Here is a 21,719-nt window from a genome sequence, read left to right as displayed (position 1 = left end):
TTATTTTCCTACAGATAATTACCGCATAGATATGAAAAATATTGTTGACTATCGATATATGGGTAATAATATGAGATATCATCCGATCGAAGCGTGTCGGTAGCATATAGCAGTAATAAAATTTACAGCTTGAACTCTCTAGATTATAAAGAATGTCTATTATCAAAGGATTTACAGAAGGCTATAAGATTACCATTCAGCTGAAGCACTGGCAGTTGGTAAAATGACTCGGTTGGTGTTCTGTGTTCTCCTGTGTGTGGCCTCCCTCGTCCAAGGAGGTCATGAAAAATATGAAGGGTAAGTACATTTATGTACGTACATAGGTAGATAATCGTCAAATCTCAAGCAAATAATGATCTCTCCGATGACTCTCCTAGAGGAAGTTTAATCGGAATTAGATTCGCTAAACTAAGTTTCTGATTCCCCAAGCAATATCATCATATTCGTCACACAATTTGCTAAACAGCTGCCTTTTTTGTTGTCCGTGCCGAATGAATGGCTATTTACTTACTTATTATTGAAAAGTCACGATAGCCATCAGGAATTACCCGATTACAATAACCCATACTTAAGCAACCTTGAAATCTGGGTGTACATGATTCCTTGCCTGATGAACGCTTAGTACAAATAAGCTACTAAGGTTCTATGTTACGTAAAGTAATTTTCAATTATTACAATATTTTTTGTACTTATGTTCAACCTTCAGGTATCAAAAATAACTTTTAATGATATTGTAACTTATGAACAGGTTGAGAATGAATCGATTGTTATTATATTCCAGACATCAGCTGTATCGTGTGGCTGGTCTCAGTGAACAGATCCAAGCTTTAGAAGCACACCTAGACATTCTGTCAGCCACACCCGCCGCTAGATCGCGTTCGGGCAAACTTGAAGCTGTTGTCAGACTGTCCCCTGAGGAGAAGCAGCAATGGCTACACTATTTCGACGAAAGGCACATGACCTACACTAAAATCGCTGACAATCTGGCAGAGTAAGTACCTTGTACCTATTATTCTTATTTGAATAAGCAGTATAGGGAGATTCATAATATGAACCTAACTATGTTATTTGGTAATTGGCAGCATTCTGCGTGAAGAAGAGGCTCAAATCCAAAAAAAGAAGGCGTCAGCCAGACGAAGTGGAAAGTCTATCACTTGGGATACTTACTACAGACACGATGAAGTAAGTTGAATTACAAACAAATATAAAATTGATTGTGTTAAAATGTCTTATAAATAATTACATGACTGTCCTTTTTCTAGATCAACGATTACTTGGACGAACTGGCTGAGCAAAACTCCGATCTTGTGACCGTCATCAATGCCGGCCTCAGCTACGAAGGTCGCCAGATCAAATACGTGAGGATTTCCACGACACGCTTCGAGAACCTCAGGAAGCCAGTCATTGTTATCGACGCTATGGTTCACGCCAGAGAATGGGTCACCACTCCTGTTGCCATCTACATCATCAACCAACTCGTTTTGGAAGCCAAAAACAGCGCCATCGTTGACGGAATCGACTGGATCATTATTCCTTTGGCTAACCCTGATGGCTATGAGTACTCCATTGACGAGGTAAGACTAGTAAATCCAGACTAATAAAATTGCCGTGCATAAATTCATGTCCTTTTTTTGATAACTTTTACAAGCATTTTGTTGCTCTTTCAATAAATAGAATCTACCATTTAAAATGAAATCGTCATACAACTAGAGTCTAGAGAATCAGGCTCAGAATAAGTATTACTACGTACGTGACGAATTACACGTAAGATGACGGCACAAGCGCATCACCGTACCTTCCGCGCATATTCGTATAATTGGGCAAGTTTTTAAATAAATGCCCATTGTGGAATTCATTTGTATTCATGGTACAATGTCTCCATGTCATGTTTGTCCCCGAACCCATAACATATTTTGAGAAAAACGCCGTTCCTTATTTGGGTAGTTGTTATTCTTTGTACCATTGACCTGTAACTCACAGGTCAATACCAGCTTTGAATCTATACTCATGTTCGTAATTAAAATTATAAAACAAAATTCACTGAACATTTTTAAAGTCATCTTATAACACTATAGAACACAATCAGAATTCACTCCATGATCACAAATATTGATCAATTTTAATTACAAACAGGACCGCATGTGGCGTAAAACTCGCTCCAAATCTCACGAGGGTGCCGATGAATGCCCTGGAGTCGATGGTAACCGCAACTTCGACCACTACTGGGGTACCCGCCCTGACAGCGCCAACCCTTGCAGCATCATCTACGAAGGTCCTGAGGCTTTCTCTGAGCCCGAGATTAGGGTCATCAGAAGCGCTGTAATGTCGAACATTGAGAGAGCTGCCCTCTATATTTCTCTGCACAGCTACGGAAACATGTTCCTGTATGCTTGGGGTAACAATGGTAAGTGAACTTTCTCTATGTTTTAGAAATATTGTTTGAATGTGAACATTCTAAATTCGCTCATTTAAGGATATTACTAAATAAATATCTAAAAATTAAAAGACATACGGCATCGCAACAACGACTAATACATAACATATATCCTATTTTTCCAGGTACCTTACCATCAAACGGTTTGGTGCTCCACTTGGCTGGCATTAATATGGCCACAGCTATTGACAAACTGGCTTTGGAGCACGCTGACAGGTACATTGTTGGTAACGCTGCGAATGTCCTGTACTACACCACCGGCACGTCCAGAGACTGGACCAGGGCTGTGGGAGTCCCTCTCACGTACACCCTCGAGTTGCCCGGCTATGAATACGGCTTCCTAGTACCCAGCGACTACGTTGAACAAATTGTGAAGGAAACCTGGGCCGGTATCGAAGCAGGAGCTCAATACGTCTTGCAAAATTATTCATAATTTTACTAAACGTTGTTAATCTAAATATAAATATATTTTTTTAATATGCTGTTTTATTTACATCCATTTTGTACATAGTACCTACATTAAAACACATTGGCACTACATATTTTAGGTATTATAGTTGCTCCAAGAAACCAAAGTAGATCTGATTGTAAAATTAGTTTAGATATCTTACGTCATGTTCTTTGAACTTAACAATGGACTAATATCTAGTGTAGTTTTCATAACAACCTAATGTATCTGGATTGTAGACACCCTATTAGCAAGAAACTAACCTCGCCTAGCCTAATAACAGTCTTAGGTGTATCTGTTGCAAATCAGTTCTTGAAGCTACTGAAGCGAGTCGTCTCTATTTTCTCTCAATATGTGCTACAAAAAGTTAACTTTGTTCGTATTTTTACTGTTAGCCGTGGGTCACTACTCAATACAGTTTAGATTTATGAGAACGATAAAAGCAATTGGCCATCCATATTATAAAATTCTGATGACTTTGGGATCTTGCAAAGGTAGGTACTTCATTAGTTACTACTTCTATGATTAACATGTATTTATGATGACCTAGGTACCTACCCTACTTATATGAAGCTAATGTCAAATTCCTATCCATAGTTAACAAATCCACATATAGATTATTGGGAATGGCCGTAGGTTCACACGGACGGTATATCTATCCTATCTACTTACTTCGGTAGCCGTCTACATACATTAACAATTTTCTTAAATTATAAACCCCCCTTTGTATATATAAATACCTACCGCTAACTGTGAACACTAATAAAGATCCTATAAAATTACAGAAAAGGTTATCTTCTACGATCAGAAAATATATGGAGCGATTACGTTAAACCGAGTTTTGGATATTTACTTCGAGTGCGATAATGGTATGTGTACCTTGCCTAACACCTTATTATTTAACGTCGTAAGTATATCTTTAGAGAAAGATTGTAGGCATATAATATTTTTCCTACACCCTTACTAAATGCCCACAGGACGTTAACAAATAAATGTCAGACTAGCGAAAGCCGAAAGCTCAAGTTATCAACTACTGTGTTATCTAAACTCATCATCCTGCGAGCCTTTTTCCCAACTATGTTGGGGTCAGCTTCCAGTCTTACCGGATTCAGCTGAGTACCAGTGCTTTACAACCCAGTTACACGGGCAACCCAAAGACTGGTGTCAGTCTTACTGACTTCTGGCTACCCGTAACGACGACTGCCAAGTATGTTCAATGACAGCCGGGACCTACAGTTTAACGTGCCATCATTGATGTCTAAGATATTCTTAGAAAGTACATACAAACTTAGAAAAGTTGCATTGCTAAGTACTTGCCCGACCTGGAATCGAACCCGTGCCCTCATACTTGAGAGGTTGGTTCTCCTGTTTATATAAGGAAAAGATGACTCATGATTTTTTTTTCAGCGATTAAAGTATCTAGAGTGGAAATCATACTAATAATAAACAACACGAGCAGTGTTGCGTTTTCCGAGCGTGGTGTCGGCGCGTCCGACTTTGAAGCAACATTATATCTACCAACGAACGTTAATTTCGTCATTTATGCCCTCACTATTTTCACCTGCAGTCGAGGAAGACATTCAGAGGAGTCCACAGCTGAACCGAATAGAAAGAACATGGCGCATACATTCATGCCTTTTCTTCATCGTAAAAGAAATTGATTTCAATCTTTCTTTTATTTAGTAGTAGGTACAATTAAATTGCTTAAGAAATAAAGTCTATTATTCTATGCCTCATTCACAATATTAGTTTGGAGATGCCCTATGCCTCTACATTCTTACGCCTTACTCAACTGCATCTAGAGGTCTCACTGGTACCTCCTATTCCTATTCCTACCGACTCCTTGCGACTCGCCCTGTTCTTGCACCTGGAGTTGGGTAATGTACCGATGTGCCAATCTTGAGACCTAGGGACCATTTTACTGAATAATTTAGCTTAGTAAAAGCAACAATTGGCTTAGTGAGGGCAGATATTATATAAGTAGACCAGACCGCTGGACCGCTGGCACCCTACACAGGCTAGAATTGAACCGAAACCCAGATTCTAGTCCCAGTTTTGAAAAATGCTTCAGATTTAGATTATGTTATGGTTCTTTCAATAAAACGGATATACATTAAAAAAAGTTACTAACGCTAAAGCTCAGCTAAAATTTCTTACGTTTTTTTAGTCAACATTCCAGTTATATTTTTGGAGAAAAATAAAAGAACACATCTCAGGTCATAATGTTTTTATTATATCCGAACGGAACATGCTGTCTTGTTCGCACTCATTCCACTTTTGTATTGCTATCTTGCTGTCATTATGACAAAAGACCATAGACAATCGAGGCCCTATTTGTTAAAATTTGCCTGGTTGACAGATAGCTGAATGTAACGGAACGGTATGTTTATTTACGTTCGCGAGTCAATCGCACGCAAATCACAATAGTCATTACGCACAAAAATAAAAATTCTCAGTGTGATGCTCTTTAAAAAGTTCTGAAGATGTTGTGGTATCTACCATGGTCTGAAAGTATTAAAAAAAGAGCCTGCAGGTACCTACTACAACGGTATCTGGGTAATTTCCTTGAAGAGAAACTGACTTTGGATCAGCTGAGTGTGGATCTATACAATGGTACTGGAACAGTGTGCGATGTTAGCCTTGACTGCGATGTAAGTTTATTTTATTATATTGTTTCATTTCCTCGAACATTTTATGATAACTAGGCTGGTTTTAAGACAGTGTTATCATATAAACGTGGTCACTTGCTTGCCAATATAATATGCGCAATACGGAACAACACGTGTTATTCATGAATTTCAAACAAAGGACACCTTAGAACAGTTCACGTTTCGTCACTTCTGCTCAAGTCAAATGCATGTTCATTCTTATCACTACAATGTTGAAATGAATTTATATTTGAAATCTTATTTTGTTCTTTGCTTTATGAATGTCAAGTACCTTATCTCACTCATATGATTACAGACACTTTATTTGGCTATCGGTATTCAGAATGTGTTGGCTTGCAGAATGCAATAGCTAAGAAAAATAACATCTTGTGTTAAGAAATAATAAAATATATTCAAGCCCTCTTGTAAATGTTATTGTTCTGATAACAACATCTCATGAAAGTAACATATGTTTTAAAAAACAAGTCAAACAGTGAATATTTTCATGAATTATTAATATATGGAATTTGCATGAACATAATAGTTCTGTTTTGTTTTCATTTTTTATCAATTTTTTATGTGAAATATACTTTATTTATTATGATTAATAACACATACAAGATTGAAAACTGCACAAATAATCATATCAATAAATCATATTTATCCGTAAAATTAATTATAACTTTAACAATTTAATTTATTCTGTAAACATTTTGAAGGCACTCAACGAGCTTGGAGATGCACAGAACTGGCCACTGGAGATAGTGGATGGTCACATGAAAGAGATCACGGTCACAATACCGTGGTCCACACTATTCAAAGATGACTCTATTGTCAAAGTCAATGGCTTGTCGCTCACCGTACAGCCCAAAGTGCGGGCTGAACCAGGTAATTAAAACGTGATTGTTGTTCATTTTACACCTATCAAAATCATGTGACTATTGTTTATTTCTATTAAAGTAAGAAGTACAGTAATTAGCCATGTTATTGACAATTCAAGCTTATGTTTAATTCAACACCTATTGTATTCATAATATTGTTTAGCTTTCTTTGTGTTAATTAATAAAGATAGCAAAGAATGAAAGTGGGTTTAATACTATCCAATGAGATGAGTAACTGTTATTCTACTTTGACTTTTAAACAACATTCACTGCCATTTTTTGTTGTATTTTGAAACCCTCTATTAAGTAACCTTCTACTGTTAATTACGTTTATCAATAACATTAACAAAATATAAACTAGTATTCATTACCATTGGCCCAAAGTCATTGCAACAATAGTCTGCATTTTAAACGAATGTAAATAGTGCTACGTGCAAAAATTGCACATTATAAAAAAGTAAACATTTAAACACTCAATTATGACTGGAAAATAATGATATATCTTTCTCAATAATCATTAGTAATCTTTTTGTTTGTAAATTGGGTAAACTGTGCAAAATTTTATTTTAGGATTTAGTAATAGCATCACATTCATCAAATGAAATTACATAATACAAAAACAAATGAGTAGTGAAACAATAATTTGAAAACACGATAATTGAGTTCTATATTTAAATAATTTATTATTTTTATGGAATCAGTGTCATCAATGCTGGAGTCCATGTGGTCTTCCATGTCTTCATCCATGCAGCTGGCAGCCGAGTGTCTGCGGGAAGAGGACGGACCACAGGAATCACATCCCGTAGAAGGCATTGAAATGTTTGCACATGCTATTGATTCAAGTAAGTGTATTTTGAAGTATGTTTCTTATTATGACAGTTTACCTGATAAAAAATCTTTGATGCACAGAACTTAAATGGCACACAATAATATATTATTTCCAGAAATAAACTACATTTTCTCTTCAACATTTATAAGAATAAGAAATAGAGCTCTAGAAATAATTGCATACATTTGGTCTGCTCCCTATTAATCATAATGATGTTTTATTTCAGTTCTAAGCAGAGTTAAAGTAAAATTTGAAAATACAAAAATAAGAATAGAACATGTACCCAAAAACGGCGACCGAGGCATCGCACTTGAGGTCCATATAAAGAAGTAAGTAGACCTTCAAATATTAAATTAAATATGTAAATGATTTTTAAATGCCAATATTTATGGTTCTAATATACTCAAAAAACATAATAGTTATTGCGAAACTTATGACGTCACAGCTATGTTCCGTTTAAAAAGGTCCAATTTAAACACCAGTTAATAAAGAGACACAGAGGTACTTCCTTGTCAATACATTTGACCTCTATTCGGGCGTCTGATTAGAATAATCTTAACGCGACGAATCAGAGGCCTTGATTGTATCGCACATGACATTGTATTGTCTATTCAACTGAAATGATGAATTAATTATCATTTCCGACTTCTTCTTTTTTCCAAAAAAAAGTGTGTCAAAATACTTATTCGAGTTATTTGTAACCGTTATGTTACATAGAACAAGTATTTATTAATCACAAGATTCCTATCTCATTGTATGAATTCCGATCTTAACTGTAACAACTTTCAAGGTTGATGTACATTTAAAGAATAATTAATTCTTATATATGTACACATACATGTTGTATTATAAAATAAGTGATTTTTAACCTTATTATGAAAGCAGTAAGACACTAATTCCTTTGGTAATGGATAAAGAATGATGAAGAAGTGCAAATGACAACATAGCTACCTGAACCAGTATCTTAATCACACGTTAACTTCATAATTATTGCTTAGGCCAATATTAATGACACAGACTCAACTACTGGGTCTTGAATTATTCTAATTTTATGTCATTTTCGAATTTCATATACAAGAATAGATGCAGTAAAAATAGAAATGGTCTCAAATTTTTAATTTGAATACAAACTCATAAATCAAAGAAGGTTTCATGGTGCATACTACAACAGTTAACTGTAACCCTCCCGTACCTTCTTTTTCACGCACATTTATCAACCCTTTACATAGTACATAAAAAAGTAAGCATGCCTTTTCAATATTGCAGTATCGACTATTTCGACGAAGCCGGATCAGAACCATCACCAGACGTTACAGACCCGGACAAGCCCAAAACATACATAGTGGCCACATACACCAACAAAAAAATCAAATTCGATGGAGTTACATTTTACACGGACGAGTTTCCCTCAAAACTTCGCACCATGGCCCGAAGTCTTATCATGGAGAAATCAGTGTCGTCACAAGCCGACAAAGCGGACAGCCAAGTCGAAACTCCGGAACTAAATTACCAGAGTACATTATCAGACGTGTTTTATGAAACTAGAAGTGTTATATCGACTATAGAATCGGATCCAGTTAAGGAGATTATAGCTGAAGCGAAAAGTCGTGCGGAGTCCAGAGAAATGACTCCTGATGAGAAATTGAATCACCCTGATCCGATTTTGTTTGCTAAGTTGACTGGGCAGCAGGAGTTGTCTTTGAAATTGAAGCATACGGAAGAGGTTGAGGGTCCTAAGGTTGAAGTGAAGATGTTGTTTGGTTCCTTCATTGTGTTCATAACGCCGAGGCAGCTGCATACATTGCTTGAACTCGTTGATGCTCTTAATCAACCGCATTTAGAAGATACTAGGTAAGTTTTTGTATTTGTGTTCCTTTCTTCAAATCCCCATAATAAAACGGTGGTTTCTAAATGACCTGATTTCTTTTTTCCACAGTAACATACCGCTTCGGCCAAGCGGCATGAACATGCAATGCAAGCCGATGAGGCAGGCCGACTTCCAGATGATAGAGGCTCAACTACTTGGTAACCTAGAGAGACAGCACTCGAAACCAGTCGGCGGCATGTACGGCTGGTCCGGCCCTAGTTATGGTAAGTTTATTTTCGACATTTCTGGCCTCACAAAAATGGTAAACTAGTCACATCATCTTTTTTTTTAAATACAAGTAACGGTTGCAAATAACCCAAGAAATAGATGTACAGCACCTACCTAATGCTATAATATCCCTTATTTGGAAGATATCACCAGTCTTTCCATACCCTGCTGAATTGAATCACTATTCAATATGGAAAATATTCGATCCTTGAACCTGACTAACAGTTAATTCTTATCTACAGAAGACTCAGAAGCTGAAAACGAGAGGTTCCTCCCGATGGCGTCGCAAGGCAACCAGATGTCGGAGAGTTTCTCGTCTTCCGTGAGCTCCATGAGCACCAGCATGAGTTCCAGCGTCAACATGCCCACTGCTGCACCTAGGATTAAGAGGAACAAGAAGGGTAAGCTACGAACTTTCTTCGTCGGCTTTAAAAACGCATTTTTCAAGGATCACATAAAACAATATTCATATTTAAAATGTTGTTTTGCAGTTCCTCACATCGATGGAGACCCTACGGCTGAAGTATCGCACGTCAGTCTGAGGATCGCGTCGGTGTCCTGCGTTTTACTACATAAGGTAATACTATCCAGTACCAGGATTGTCAGATCTGAACTTGAATATCGTCAATTTTAATTTAAAAAAATGTATAGTCGATAAAAGTTGCAGTACTTATTGTGTGTTGTTAACGAGTAGCCCGTCCCGTGGGGATACTGCCCGTACCGTAATGTATAGGTCCTTATTATTAAGTATCCTTGTGTTTTCAACAAAATTCAAACTGAAATACTTTTTTCCAGGATATTCTAGTCCCAACAATGATAGGCTCGGACTGCATATCGCCGACCAGCGCCACTAAGATGCAGGAAGTGGCAGACAAGTTCTACAACAGTTTAGACCCCTTCTCCGTTGTGGATGATTTTACCGCAGCCAATGAGGCTCTTGATAGGACTACTGGGAAGAACCATTTGAGGTAAGACTACCGGTGATAGAAAATGCTTATTAGACTTGCTATCTGCATTTCTTTTGTCAAGTTAATACCCGTGTCGAAAGGAAAGTAACTAAAGCACCCAGATAAAAGTAATTAATGACCTTCCTCGATACATGGGCCATATACTTAAAATTTAAATAAATTTCAAATTGTGAATTTAGTGTATCATTGTAAATAATAATTTTATATCTATCTTTTCAATATTACTTAATAACGCTACAAAAGTATTATTTCACCGCATCTCAAACCTCCTTTTCTCTCTTTTTCCCTGTCTCTTCTATCTCCCACACGATTTTTTTGTTCTACAAAATTATTAAAAAACAATAACATCCCCAGGCTACTAACATCAGAGATATCGCTAGACGGCAGCGAGAAGGTAACGTCGACCGGCAGTCAGACGATGTGCGAGGCTTCCATCAGACATCTCCTGCTGAGGGAGTGTCTCTACTACTCCACGGAGGCTGGCGATGAGCCTCAAGGATTTGATCTGATTAGGTTCCAGTGTAAAGGTGAGTGATGTAAAGTTTTGTGCGACTGATTAGCAAAATGGATTCAATATTGTTGAAAATTGAGAATGTTAGGAGATGAGTACCACCTGCGATTGTCCCCGCATCCCGAAGGGAATACTCTACGTACCCGGGTAGATATCAAAAAAAAATGTTCTCCTCCTTGTCCTACCTCCCCACCAATTTTCATCCAAATCGGCTCATCTGTTATCTTCTTATATATAAAAATGAATTGTTGTTCGTTAGTCTCACTAAAACTCGAGAATGGCTGAACCGATTTATCTTATTTTGGTTTTAAAATGTTTGTACAGGTCCAGGGAAGGTTTAAACGATACGAAGTTCGCGGGATCAGCTAGTTGAGTTATAAAATAAAGTCTACCAGTCCATGTTTATTATTATCTATAAGGGAAAGTTACGTTAATTGAGTTTAGATTGTATTTAGTTGTGAACAAGGTCGATTATCGTTTACACTGAAAAATGCGACTATATTTTCAATATATTTAATATTTTTTCAGACGATGACGACAGTTCTAGTGAGCACGGTTCGTCGCCGTCTCGCGCGAACGTCCGCGTGAACTTCAAGCAGACGTCCAAGTTCGTGCGCATGTCGGGAGAGAAGAAACTCATGTATCCTACCACTGATATAGTGTGAGTATACTTATTATAACTTAATTTATGACTTTAACTACATATATTTCAATCGCAACATTTACAGACTCCATGTTAACGATAGGAACCCACAATAGTTTTTTCTTTATGCACTTTGAGGAGAGTTAATTTAACCTTTATATTTGCACACACAAATTGGACTCACACAGAAAAAACAAATGCAACTTAAAAAACACAAGAGCGACTTCTACGGTACGCTTCACAGTAGTCTATATAACACACTCTTCAATTCTCTCCCCAGTGTAAAGTGCACGCCATTCTACTTGGACGTTGAACTGACGCTGATAGAGCGCATGTCGGCGACGTTCTTCGGCGCTGCCCCCAGCCGGGCCGCCACACCCACCCCACCAGCCACGTCACAGAACCAGCTCTCCTGCTCGTTGCAGTGTCCCAACCTTAATGCTATACTTAGGTAAGTCTGTTTCTAAGTAAGTCGGTTCCACCACCTCTTCTTCCCAGCAAAAACATAGGAAGAAGTGAAGGGCGGGCTTTTGGGAGCTGTCTTTTGTAAATTTGAACTTCAAAAAGTGCTGATTTTCAGCCTATTTTGAATAAATGATTGTTATCTTTTACCTTATCTTGGTTATTTGAAACATGAGAGAATGAACAGAATTTCAGTAAACATAAAATGGACGCGATGTATTTTTAACCACTAATAGACAGTGCCAGATTTTGTATGAACCCTGTCCCCAACTCTAACAGACTTCAAACTATACTCTATTTGAGTAGGTACTTAAAAAAAGTTACATGAAGAATACGACGGCCCCGCCCACTCGGCTGGTTAAACCTAGATACTTGTCTAAAAATAAACAATCTTGATAAGACTCCCATCCTTTGTAAAATTATTCTTAAACGAGTATAAAAATAATATTAAACTTCCAGATTCCCAATAGCGGACCTTCGTCCGGGTATAAACCGAGAGTTCCGTCGCGTCCGACCAGACTACCTCGTGTTCAAGTTCCAGAATGCTACCATCAGCTCCCAGCAGTCCCCCAGCGTTAGGCCTCAGCCTACAACTGTTAATTTACGGTCTACTATACTGGATTTGTATTATTATGTGAGTAGCGATTTATTATAAACCTTCGTTGAAAAAATACACGTAAATAATATTTGACAAAATGCAGAACGGATTTTTTTCTAGAATCTAAAATCACTTATCACATTCCTTCACTTCCTTTCTTCAATGAAAACGGTATTTATGTAAAAAATGTGTTTCAGACCTTATTTCAATAAGGACAGTGTCTACAATAGTTTAACAGTGTTGAATGCTCTTCGGGTTAACCAACTAATATTGTTTCTATTATAAATAGGAAAACGACACATTCCCCGGCACGCATATAGCAAGGACCACAATGGATGACAACTACACTGAAGGGAATATACTCAGCGGGAATGTCACCGCGACTGCTTTGCCCATGTATGTATACTTATTTTCAATAAGAAACTATTTAGTTTATTAACTAATATGTAATGATTTATTAATAAAACCACTTACTTTTTAGGAAATCGGTTAAAAATGCCATTTTGTCATAATATTCGCATTTTTGTCATAATCGTCGCCGTTTTGTCATAGGAAAGCACATTGTCAATGTATTAGACCGTATTATGAGCAAATAAGAGTTGTATTTTAACCAAACTTTTGGTCGCCTCGGAACATTGCTAGTCGCTGTTCCGGAACCATTTTTAGGTAGAGGCCATGCGCCATCGAAGTAAAAATAAATACAAGAGGTTACTTCAACAACAAATTATACCTTTTAAACAATACACCAACCTTATATTTCAGGATATCACTAACATTCAAGCCAAAATCTACCCCTAAAGGGCCATTCGATACCCTTCACGACGACAATACAAACTTCGAGCCGGCCCTAGTTAACCCTATGACTACATCCATGTATATGATGAACAACTTGAGGCCGAGCCAGCCCAGTCCTTTCAGCGGGAAGAAAATGGCCCATCAGAGTGTAACTAAGCACGAGAGTAGTCCACAACAAGGAGGTAAACTTAGTTTATCAATCATTTATTTGTTCAAATCACAATTTTGACACTACTATTTTACTACTGCGGAAGCTTTTTTAAAATCATTAACTAACTAAAAACTAACTAAAGCATAGCCTAATATTTATCAAAAAAATTGTGTTACAGCAACATTGAGTCCCAACATGAAACATTATTTAATAATATGAAATGATTTTAGGTCAAGAAGAAGAGTTGATAGTGCCAGGAAATGATGAAGAAATGTCAGAATTTACTAGCAGCTCTGTAGAACTATCAGCCATTCACCTGGAGTTTATACTACCTATACTTAGTTTGCAACTTGAGTAAGTACCCGAAGAAATCATCTTTGATATATTTCTACTTTATTTAGATTATTAGATACAATATTGGCACTATTATTATAAATACATGCTATATGTAGGACTCCTTGAAATAAGATTTTAAAAAATCGACTGTATTTATAGAAAACTTAATGTGGATTACCTGTGGATTCTATTTACACTTGTCTCACCCTTTGCTTCATAAATGATAGCCAAACCATATCATGTCATTCAACCTCCGATCTGTCTAACTCGCGTCAATTTGACGGCTGGTAATTGTTACATTTATCCCACCCAAAACAAAAATGTGAAAGACTGCCAAGTTCGATAATATGGGAATGCTTCGCCTATAAAAGAAGTGAGATCTGAATAAGTACCAAGTTCCATACACATAACTCAGTTAAAAATAGTTACTTTTTAATGATGTTACTTGGCAAGTTTTCATACACCTTGTTATAAACCTACTAAACGCAATGAATCAAGTATTTAATTTTCTATTAAAACTTGCCAAGTAATCATCATTAAAAAGTAACTATTTTTAACTGAGGTATGTGTATGGAACTTGGTACTTATTCAGATCTCACTTCTTTTATAGGCGAAGCATTCCCATATTATCGAACTTGGCAGTCTTTCACATTTTGTTTTGGGTGGGATTTCATTTATTTTGTAAGGTTGTTTATTTTATTTTTTCTTATGATGAAGTTAGTTAAAGAAATGTCTCATTTATACTATCTTTTAGATTTTTTAATATGCACTATGTTTCTTACAAAGAAATGAACTAGATTAACTATGACTAGATTTACCAACTGACTGACATGACATGTTATCATATATTATGTTCGTGGATCAAAGTTACACATTCGTTATTTTCGAAAGTGATTCACACTTGGCCGTTTTCAGATTTTTACTTTACTTTGACTAAATACAAACCTTTGTACCATTCGAAGATATATTATATAAATATAGATAAATTTTTTTCGTTTTAGTTCCTTAGGGGTATAAATTTACACCGGGTATAAAACACCTTCATTATTTTGAAACGGACTCACACTTGGCCATTTTCAGATTTTTCCCTTTACCTTGACATAAAGACCTACCTCCATGCCAAGTTTCAAGTCAATACGACCATTGGAAGTGGTCTAGGTTTTTGATGAGTGAGTCAGTGAATCAGTGAATCAGTGAATAAGTGAATAAGTGAATCAGTGTATAGTAAAAATAGCGATTTTCTGACGTCAATATCTCAAGACCTACAATAGGTATATTAATGAAATTTTGTATTTTAGATAAGTGAGGGGGTCTCAACAGATACTAGAAATTTGATATGCGTAAATAAAATAGATTTTGAGTTACAGGGGGGTCGAATTTGGCCCGAAATGGTTCGTGTAATATAACCCACGGCCGGTGTGTCGCCTTTTTTGCTCGAACTTGGCGGACACACTGCCGTGTGTCTAGATACATAGGTGCAACCTACCCTATCGATGATGTAAAGTTACTGAATTCCTAGAAAAGTCTAATTTATTCTTTAAACTTCACTATTTCACTCTAGATCGAAGCAACTATACGAGATAATCTACAACCGCATAAACTCAGACCTGCTGTTATGGGAGCCACAGATTGTCGACCAGTACGACATCAGTCCGCTCGTCTGTCCTACGCTTAATCCCGCCTTTGGCATGTGCAAAGGCGGTGGTTACGGTAAGTTAAATTAATATTACTTTATACCTAGTGTGGTTTTACACATTATTTTATTAATTATACTTTTCTCATTAATAGTTATTATTTGATGATAAAAACTACTAAAAAAAAGATAACGGCAAACACATAAGAAAATTTATTAGTTTTACTTCAACAAGTGAAGCGGTAAAATCGGTAGGAATATCAAAATAATCAAATAACAAAAAGAGTTCAACTAAATTTTCTTTGTAAATATTCTAATTAAGTTCACCTGGATCCGGCCACAACATAATTAAAATCTCTACTAGGTAATATAAATAAAAATAATAACATAAATACTAAATTAAACCTTTTTCACATCAGATTCAGACACAGACAGCACGTCCTCAGAAGAAGAGAACTTATACTACTCGACTTACGACAACAAGCTGCGCAAAGGCATCGGCGCGAGCAAACCGGTGCAGGAGACCAGTGATACTCATAACTTCTGTCTTACCCTCAAAGTGAGGAAGGGATTGCTCACTATTTATACTCCTGTTAGGGTAAGTTTGTCGTTTTATGTATCACATGTAAAAGTAGGCTTTATGTAAAGCGCCTTAAAGTTCAAAATTGATTGAACTCATGCTTCACACTAAAGTTATTTTTTAATTCCTTTCATCATATAGACGTACGCAAACATTTTAACTGTGCCCAACATCCATCTGCCTATCTTTTTACCAATATGGTCTGGTTGGTAAGAAGCTTAGAAACCGAGAAAAAATGGCTGATACACTAGGCTAGGCTAACGAAGCTGCGAGCAAAAATTGTTCACAACAATGATATGCATCAGCCTAACCATTATTTATTTTCATATTTAATTCGTAGGACAGCAACAAACGAGTAGTGCCAGGTCAGATGGGCGAGCTGGTACTGGAAGCTCACAACTTGGCGATGTGCCAAGTCAGCGGGCTCAATGGGAAGCCCAAAACCGCCCAGCTGTGTCTACGCTCTGAAAGGATGACGCTTTATCATGATTGTAAGTCTATTCTTTTATGGAAAAGGTATTTTTGGAGCAAGAGTATTTACCTGACACATACAAAATTCTTTGCAAGCAAAAGGAAAAGAGAATTTAGACGTTTTGTTCACCCCTTTACAAACAGTTTACGTCAAGGAAAAACTTACTTGTTCGACTTTACCTAGTAGTGTAGTGACTACACTCAAGTCAATATATTTAATTAAACAAAACACTACTACTAATGAGCGGGGCTTTAAATAGCTAACTTTGAAAATAGTAGACGTTGACTTGTATTTTATTATTTCAGATTTCAGCATTAAAAAATATGTTGATACTGGTGTTTATTTTATACTTTCTTTCCAGCTCTTCTAACAATACCATCAGAAAAACCGCCGTTACGTGAATACGGTACCCTACTCCCATCGCACTTGAGGAGTACCATCTACCCATCCGGTAAAGGAGTTATTATCAAGGAACGGTTAACTAAGAAGGATATGTTCACATTGGCACTTAAAGTGGACCCGGATTCTGATACGCCTAACTTAAAGGTTTGTTTTGTTGAAAAAAAATGTCTAGAATATTCTTATAATCAATATGTATAGTTTCAACACTCTTTTTATTTCATTTCATATGCCACGAAACGCACTCAATAGAAGCAAAGTTACATCTTCAATGGCACATGTGGTTGACTCTATGTGTAATTAAATATCAATATTTGATCTTAAGTTATAAGTTTTAAAGCTTACCTTAGCACAACAGATAATTAATACTCTGAAACACACAAAGCCCCTAAATAAAACCTTTTTACCTTATTCCACAGACAATATGCATAGCTCTAGGCATAGAGCAGGCAACACTACGGCACAGAGGCGACAAAGGCATCGCGTGGCTCACACAACTCATGGATGTTATAGACGTCATAGATTATCCTGTGCTAGGATATACTCCTTCAACGGTACTGTCTGAGCTACACGTACATGTTATTGACTGCGCTGTGGATTATAGGTATGTAATGTAGAAATATTTATTTAATATGTTTTATCTAAGAGGTCCTGTAATTGATTTGATCAATGGAAATGAAACCACATGCCAGAGAGAAATGTTCCTTATGTAGAATAGATCTTAATGTCTTTTACGCATAAAATCAGTTTAAATATTAATAACACACTTTTTGATTTTTTCTTAAATACACGGGTAAATATAGCTTCTGTCTTCTGTAAAAAATAAATCAATGAACTCATTCTAAGGTATAGTCCTCTCCTAACTTAATGGTGGCTTGCGACTAACTTTTGATCACAGGTATGTGCTTGTGGCCATTCCTGTTCGTTCATCCCTCGCGCGCGATGTGCCTATCCGTCATTAAATTTTTGGCAAAAAATATACAAAATCAACTTTATATGTTATCTGTAAAAGTGCACGCAGTCACAAAAAACGAATAGGTATATTAACATCCACTTTCTCTTCCAGGCCACTCTTCCTGCCAATCCGCACAGTCCTAACTCTAGGCAACTTCAGCGTATCCAGCAACCTCATAGCAGCCACCAACACCTCATGCCTACGTTTCCTCGCACAAGAGTGCACCTTGTTCCTGATGCACCTCAACGTGACGAAGCCCAACGCTCCGGTGCCGCAAGATGATGATAAGATGCCAGATGTGATCAAGGACTATGTGTGTGTGGTCGATGTTGGCTTGTTTGAACTGTCGCTTAGGATGGAGGATAAGGCTAATTGTGTAAGTATTTTATAATACAATCAAATACAATCTATTGGCATTACAAACAAGGTCAGGCATTAACAACCTAATCGTTATTCCACAATGGAATACGCATCAACGTTTATCTCAACATCTGAGTTTAAGCTGATAGCCAAATCTTGAGATATAAGTAACTGTTTGTGAAACTGTTTCACTGTGTTCTGTGTGTTTGTGTTGTAGGTTCTTCTTGCATAATGAACAAAGGTCTATAAAACAGAACAGTTCCCTTTTCTCATATATAAAACACCCTGAAAAATAAATTTCGTGAAAATTATACCGAAATCAGCAGCCATGCACATTTGGTCCTTCATGGGTCACGTTTCAGTCTTTTGAGTCTGTTTTTTAATATAAAAAGGACCCTCTTTTTGGCATGGTGAGGATAAACATAACAGCTCATTATACTTTCCAGTCAAACGAACAGCCGCAAGTGGACTTAAGCGCATCGAACAACATGGTGACGCTATACACGTGCTGGGACTCGGCGTCTGCGCTGTGTCGGCTGCTGACGTACGCGGCGTGTGACGGAGACTCGCAGACACCCTTCGACCCCTCGTCCCGACACACTAGCATATGTTCCGACCAGCCACTGGAGCCACTAGTAGGTAGGTACACGAGTGTAACATATAGAGGAATCCTTGAAATTTGCCTGATGTCTAACAAGACCAAAAGACAGACAATTAATCATCATATCTTCTTACAGAGCATGTTTCTTATATATTTTGTTTTCAGGACTTGATGATAGACCTATTGAAGAGATAAGAGAACTATCGCCAAGTGAAATACAACAAGTCAACGATTTGATGGCTGAAGCGATGAAAGAAAGTCCTAATACAACACGTAAGTTCTTGCACACTTTAACATGTTTAACTCTACCTACTACGTCGAATAAAATCGTGCCTATGTTTTTTTTTTCAAACAAATGCTTTACTTCATAAGACTCACTTAAAAATAGCCCACTCCAGCCACATATGAAATAAAACATTAAAAACACCACTCTAGTTTTACCTCCAATTCCTCTTCCAGTAGACGAAGACGAGCTCCACAGTTCAACAGAAAAAGAAGGCGTCGAGATATTCTTCTTCCCCGACGAGTCTAACATGAAGAGGCCTGCAGAGCCTTTAGAGGAGGAACCACAGTCTATAGAATCTGAGGACTTGTCTCAGCTGATGGTGGAGGAAGCTCAGGAAGCCAAGCCAACCAATGTTCAGGTGGCCAAGGAGTTGGGAGACCCCTCGTCGACGCCTAAAGCTACGCCACGGAAGCCTAAGAGGAAATCGGTATGTATATTTTATAGATATCATCATCTGCCTAGCCTTTTCCAACTTTGTGGGGTCGGCTTCCAGTCAAAACGTTAACAATTTTATAAATTTCACTGGATAACATTTTTGGAACTTCTTGTGTCATTTGTCACTTTTGTTAGTTCAAACTGTCTCATTGTTTTTGTGTATCAATTTTGAATCAGTGTAAACTTTCACTGTCATTTATAGGAATACCGCCAACTTTTAGATTTTTATTAATTTATTTTTAATCAAATTCTACAGATAAATAACTGTTCAATTCTACTTATTTATTGAATTTTCTATTTATTTTATTACTTACTATACAAATTATATAAAAATGTTGCCATAACAAAAATCTTTTTTAGACTAAATCAAGCAGCGACGGTGGCAACACAGACGACGAGTACTGTTTCGTGGAAACACAAGCGCCCACATTAGACAATGATCTGGATGAGCCGGTAGTCAACTGGATAGGGCCCGGCCCTGTGTATATGTTTGACAACCACTTCACTGTGCCAGCCGCCAGGACTGATGTCCTGAAGGCGCCTAAGAGCTTCCCCTTACCGATGTTGAGGTAAGATTTTAAATTGATGTTTCTCGCGGGAACTTCTCGTTCACTGATAAAATATAGACTATGTATATAGTATTGTATAGGATAGTGAAGGTTTCAACAGTGAAAGTTTTTCCAAATTTAATAGTTCAATACTTGAGGGCTTGGGGGAGGGAGTAAAAACTTCACCCACGCCCGCACATTTGAACAGTTATTTTAGTCCTATTCGATATTGTAATATCTCCATAGGGGTGGTATATTCAAAGACGTGTTGCTTCGGAAAAGTCTGATTTATTATTGCCAAATTTCCAATAACCATACATGATACAACACAAAGTACTTACTTAAAACTATTCGCTGATTAAGCACAACGTACCTTATTGTTTCTCAATCAACCTTGAGTTACAAAATATGTTCTTATGTCCTTACACGTCCCTCGAAAAAGTGAGGCTTCACCCCTTCCCACAAGGAGAAAAAAAAAATGTTGATTGATACTGCAATAAGTTACTTTGTAAAACATTTTCTTTTTTTTTTTTTACATATTATTAAAGTAATTTACTTAATCGTAAAACATCTTAGTTAAGTTCTTATGAATAACATATTCTTTATTATTCTTTATTATTTTTACATTAGGTGAAATGTCCTCTATAACCTCGTATGGTCCATTATAAATATTTTCTAATTTTGTACCTGTTTGATTTTTTATTAATACAAGGTCACCTTTTTTGTAATGGATAGCAGAAGAGGTTTTATCGTAAACACTTTTCCTTAGAAGTTTACATTTTAAGAGATTTTCCCTTGCTTCACAATGAGCTTTTTGTAGCCTATATTTAAGTTCTAAGGGATAGCTATCAAAATTATACAGTGGATCAAAACTATTTTGTAAGTTACTTGGCAGATTACACAATTTTCCGAATACTAATTCATATGGAGTGTATTTTGTTGCTGAGTGTACTGTGGTATTGTAAGAAAAACACCAAAAGTGTACCCAGTCAGACCAATCGCCTTTATTATTATTACATTGTATCCTAAGAAAAGCACCTAAATGCTTATGTGAGTTTTCAAGGGATCCTAAAGTTTCATGGTGATATGGGGTTGAATTTAATTTTTGAATTCCTAATATGTGGCAACATTCTTTTAAAACTGACGACATAAACTCACTGCCGTTGTCTGTTAAAATTTCTCGTGGTATGCCATATCGTAGAATAAAATTATTTACGAACGTCCTAGATACTGTAACAGTGTCTTTATGTTGAATAGGGTAAGCTTCAACAAACTTAGACAATTCACACTGAATGGTTAAAATATACTTATTATTATAATTATCTAAATCTAGAGGGCCCATTAAATCTAAAGTTATCCTCTCAAAAGCTGAACTAGGCGTAGAGGTTATAGTCATAGGTTCCTTAACATTTTTATTAGTATGCTTTTGTAGTTGACAACTTTTACATTTTTTAACATACTTTATTACGTCACTACATATACCTGGCCAGAAGTAATATCTTTTCATATTATTCAGCATACGATTCATACCCGCATGACCACTGCTAGGTAATAAATGAAAGTCATTTAAAATAACTTTCTTTTTATCATCATTATATATTCTTGTAACACCTTTTATTACAAGGAAACGAGGTAAATTAACTTGCAAGTT

General features: G+C 36.7%; 3 protein-coding genes across 3 annotated transcripts in view; all 3 read left to right on the top strand.

Moving 5' to 3' along the window:
• Positions 1-137: 137 nt before the first annotated feature.
• Positions 138-2,911, top strand: LOC110373485 (carboxypeptidase B). The gene is made up of 6 exons (XM_021330765.3): positions 138-297; positions 782-991; positions 1,083-1,182; positions 1,263-1,574; positions 2,134-2,404; positions 2,560-2,911. The coding sequence occupies exons 1-6, from the start codon at positions 224-226 to the stop codon at positions 2,865-2,867; spliced, it is 1,275 nt and encodes a 424-aa protein (XP_021186440.3). The 5' UTR covers positions 138-223; the 3' UTR covers positions 2,868-2,911.
• A 2-nt stretch (positions 2,912-2,913) lies between these two features.
• On the top strand, positions 2,914-4,598 carry LOC110373488 (uncharacterized). The gene is made up of 3 exons (XM_021330767.3): positions 2,914-3,376; positions 3,668-3,751; positions 4,290-4,598. Exons 1-3 carry the CDS (start codon positions 3,235-3,237, stop codon positions 4,541-4,543), a joined length of 480 nt encoding a protein of 159 aa, XP_021186442.3. The 5' UTR covers positions 2,914-3,234; the 3' UTR covers positions 4,544-4,598.
• Positions 4,599-5,235: 637 nt separating this feature from the next.
• Atg2 (Autophagy-related 2) overlaps positions 5,236-21,719 on the top strand; it is a 29,921-nt gene continuing 13,437 nt past the window's right edge. Inside the window, exons 1-26 of the mRNA XM_064039822.1 lie at positions 5,236-5,533; positions 6,250-6,418; positions 7,113-7,253; positions 7,467-7,569; positions 8,507-9,091; positions 9,177-9,331; positions 9,578-9,736; positions 9,827-9,912; positions 10,131-10,303; positions 10,658-10,830; positions 11,343-11,475; positions 11,738-11,908; positions 12,379-12,553; positions 12,807-12,913; positions 13,280-13,494; positions 13,694-13,817; positions 15,361-15,509; positions 15,852-16,030; positions 16,353-16,503; positions 16,846-17,030; positions 17,303-17,487; positions 17,950-18,214; positions 18,645-18,837; positions 18,965-19,072; positions 19,259-19,512; positions 19,881-20,089. Coding sequence (XP_063895892.1) covers positions 5,366-5,533; positions 6,250-6,418; positions 7,113-7,253; positions 7,467-7,569; positions 8,507-9,091; positions 9,177-9,331; positions 9,578-9,736; positions 9,827-9,912; positions 10,131-10,303; positions 10,658-10,830; positions 11,343-11,475; positions 11,738-11,908; positions 12,379-12,553; positions 12,807-12,913; positions 13,280-13,494; positions 13,694-13,817; positions 15,361-15,509; positions 15,852-16,030; positions 16,353-16,503; positions 16,846-17,030; positions 17,303-17,487; positions 17,950-18,214; positions 18,645-18,837; positions 18,965-19,072; positions 19,259-19,512; positions 19,881-20,089 — 4,715 coding nt within the window. The 5' untranslated portion in view covers positions 5,236-5,365. The remainder of the gene's footprint in view (positions 5,534-6,249; positions 6,419-7,112; positions 7,254-7,466; positions 7,570-8,506; positions 9,092-9,176; positions 9,332-9,577; positions 9,737-9,826; positions 9,913-10,130; positions 10,304-10,657; positions 10,831-11,342; positions 11,476-11,737; positions 11,909-12,378; positions 12,554-12,806; positions 12,914-13,279; positions 13,495-13,693; positions 13,818-15,360; positions 15,510-15,851; positions 16,031-16,352; positions 16,504-16,845; positions 17,031-17,302; positions 17,488-17,949; positions 18,215-18,644; positions 18,838-18,964; positions 19,073-19,258; positions 19,513-19,880; positions 20,090-21,719) is intronic.

Source organism: Helicoverpa armigera, chromosome 20 (assembly GCF_030705265.1).
Source record: "Helicoverpa armigera isolate CAAS_96S chromosome 20, ASM3070526v1, whole genome shotgun sequence".
NCBI classification, from domain to species: Eukaryota; Metazoa; Arthropoda; class Insecta; order Lepidoptera; family Noctuidae; genus Helicoverpa; species Helicoverpa armigera.
The sequence above is the reverse complement of the archived record's forward strand: the minus strand, read 5'-3'. Positions and strand labels throughout refer to the sequence as shown.

What these genes read in the sequence shown, in the direction of transcription:
- LOC110373485 (XM_021330765.3), top strand. Translation starts at nt 224, where the DNA reads ATGACTCGGTTGGTGTTCTGTGTTCTCCTGTGTGTGGCCTCCCTCGTC. An exon ending in ATGAGTACTCCATTGACGAG is followed by an intron (nt 1,575 to 2,133) that starts GTAAGACTAGTA and finishes AATTACAAACAG; the next exon opens with GACCGCATGTGGCGTAAAAC. An exon ending in GTATGCTTGGGGTAACAATG is followed by an intron (nt 2,405 to 2,559) that starts GTAAGTGAACTT and finishes CTATTTTTCCAG; the next exon opens with GTACCTTACCATCAAACGGT.
- LOC110373488 (XM_021330767.3), top strand. Translation starts at nt 3,235, where the DNA reads ATGTGCTACAAAAAGTTAACTTTGTTCGTATTTTTACTGTTAGCCGTG. An exon ending in GACTTTGGGATCTTGCAAAG is followed by an intron (nt 3,377 to 3,667) that starts GTAGGTACTTCA and finishes ATAAAATTACAG; the next exon opens with AAAAGGTTATCTTCTACGAT. An exon ending in TTACTTCGAGTGCGATAATG is followed by an intron (nt 3,752 to 4,289) that starts GTATGTGTACCT and finishes TTTTTTTTTCAG; the next exon opens with CGATTAAAGTATCTAGAGTG.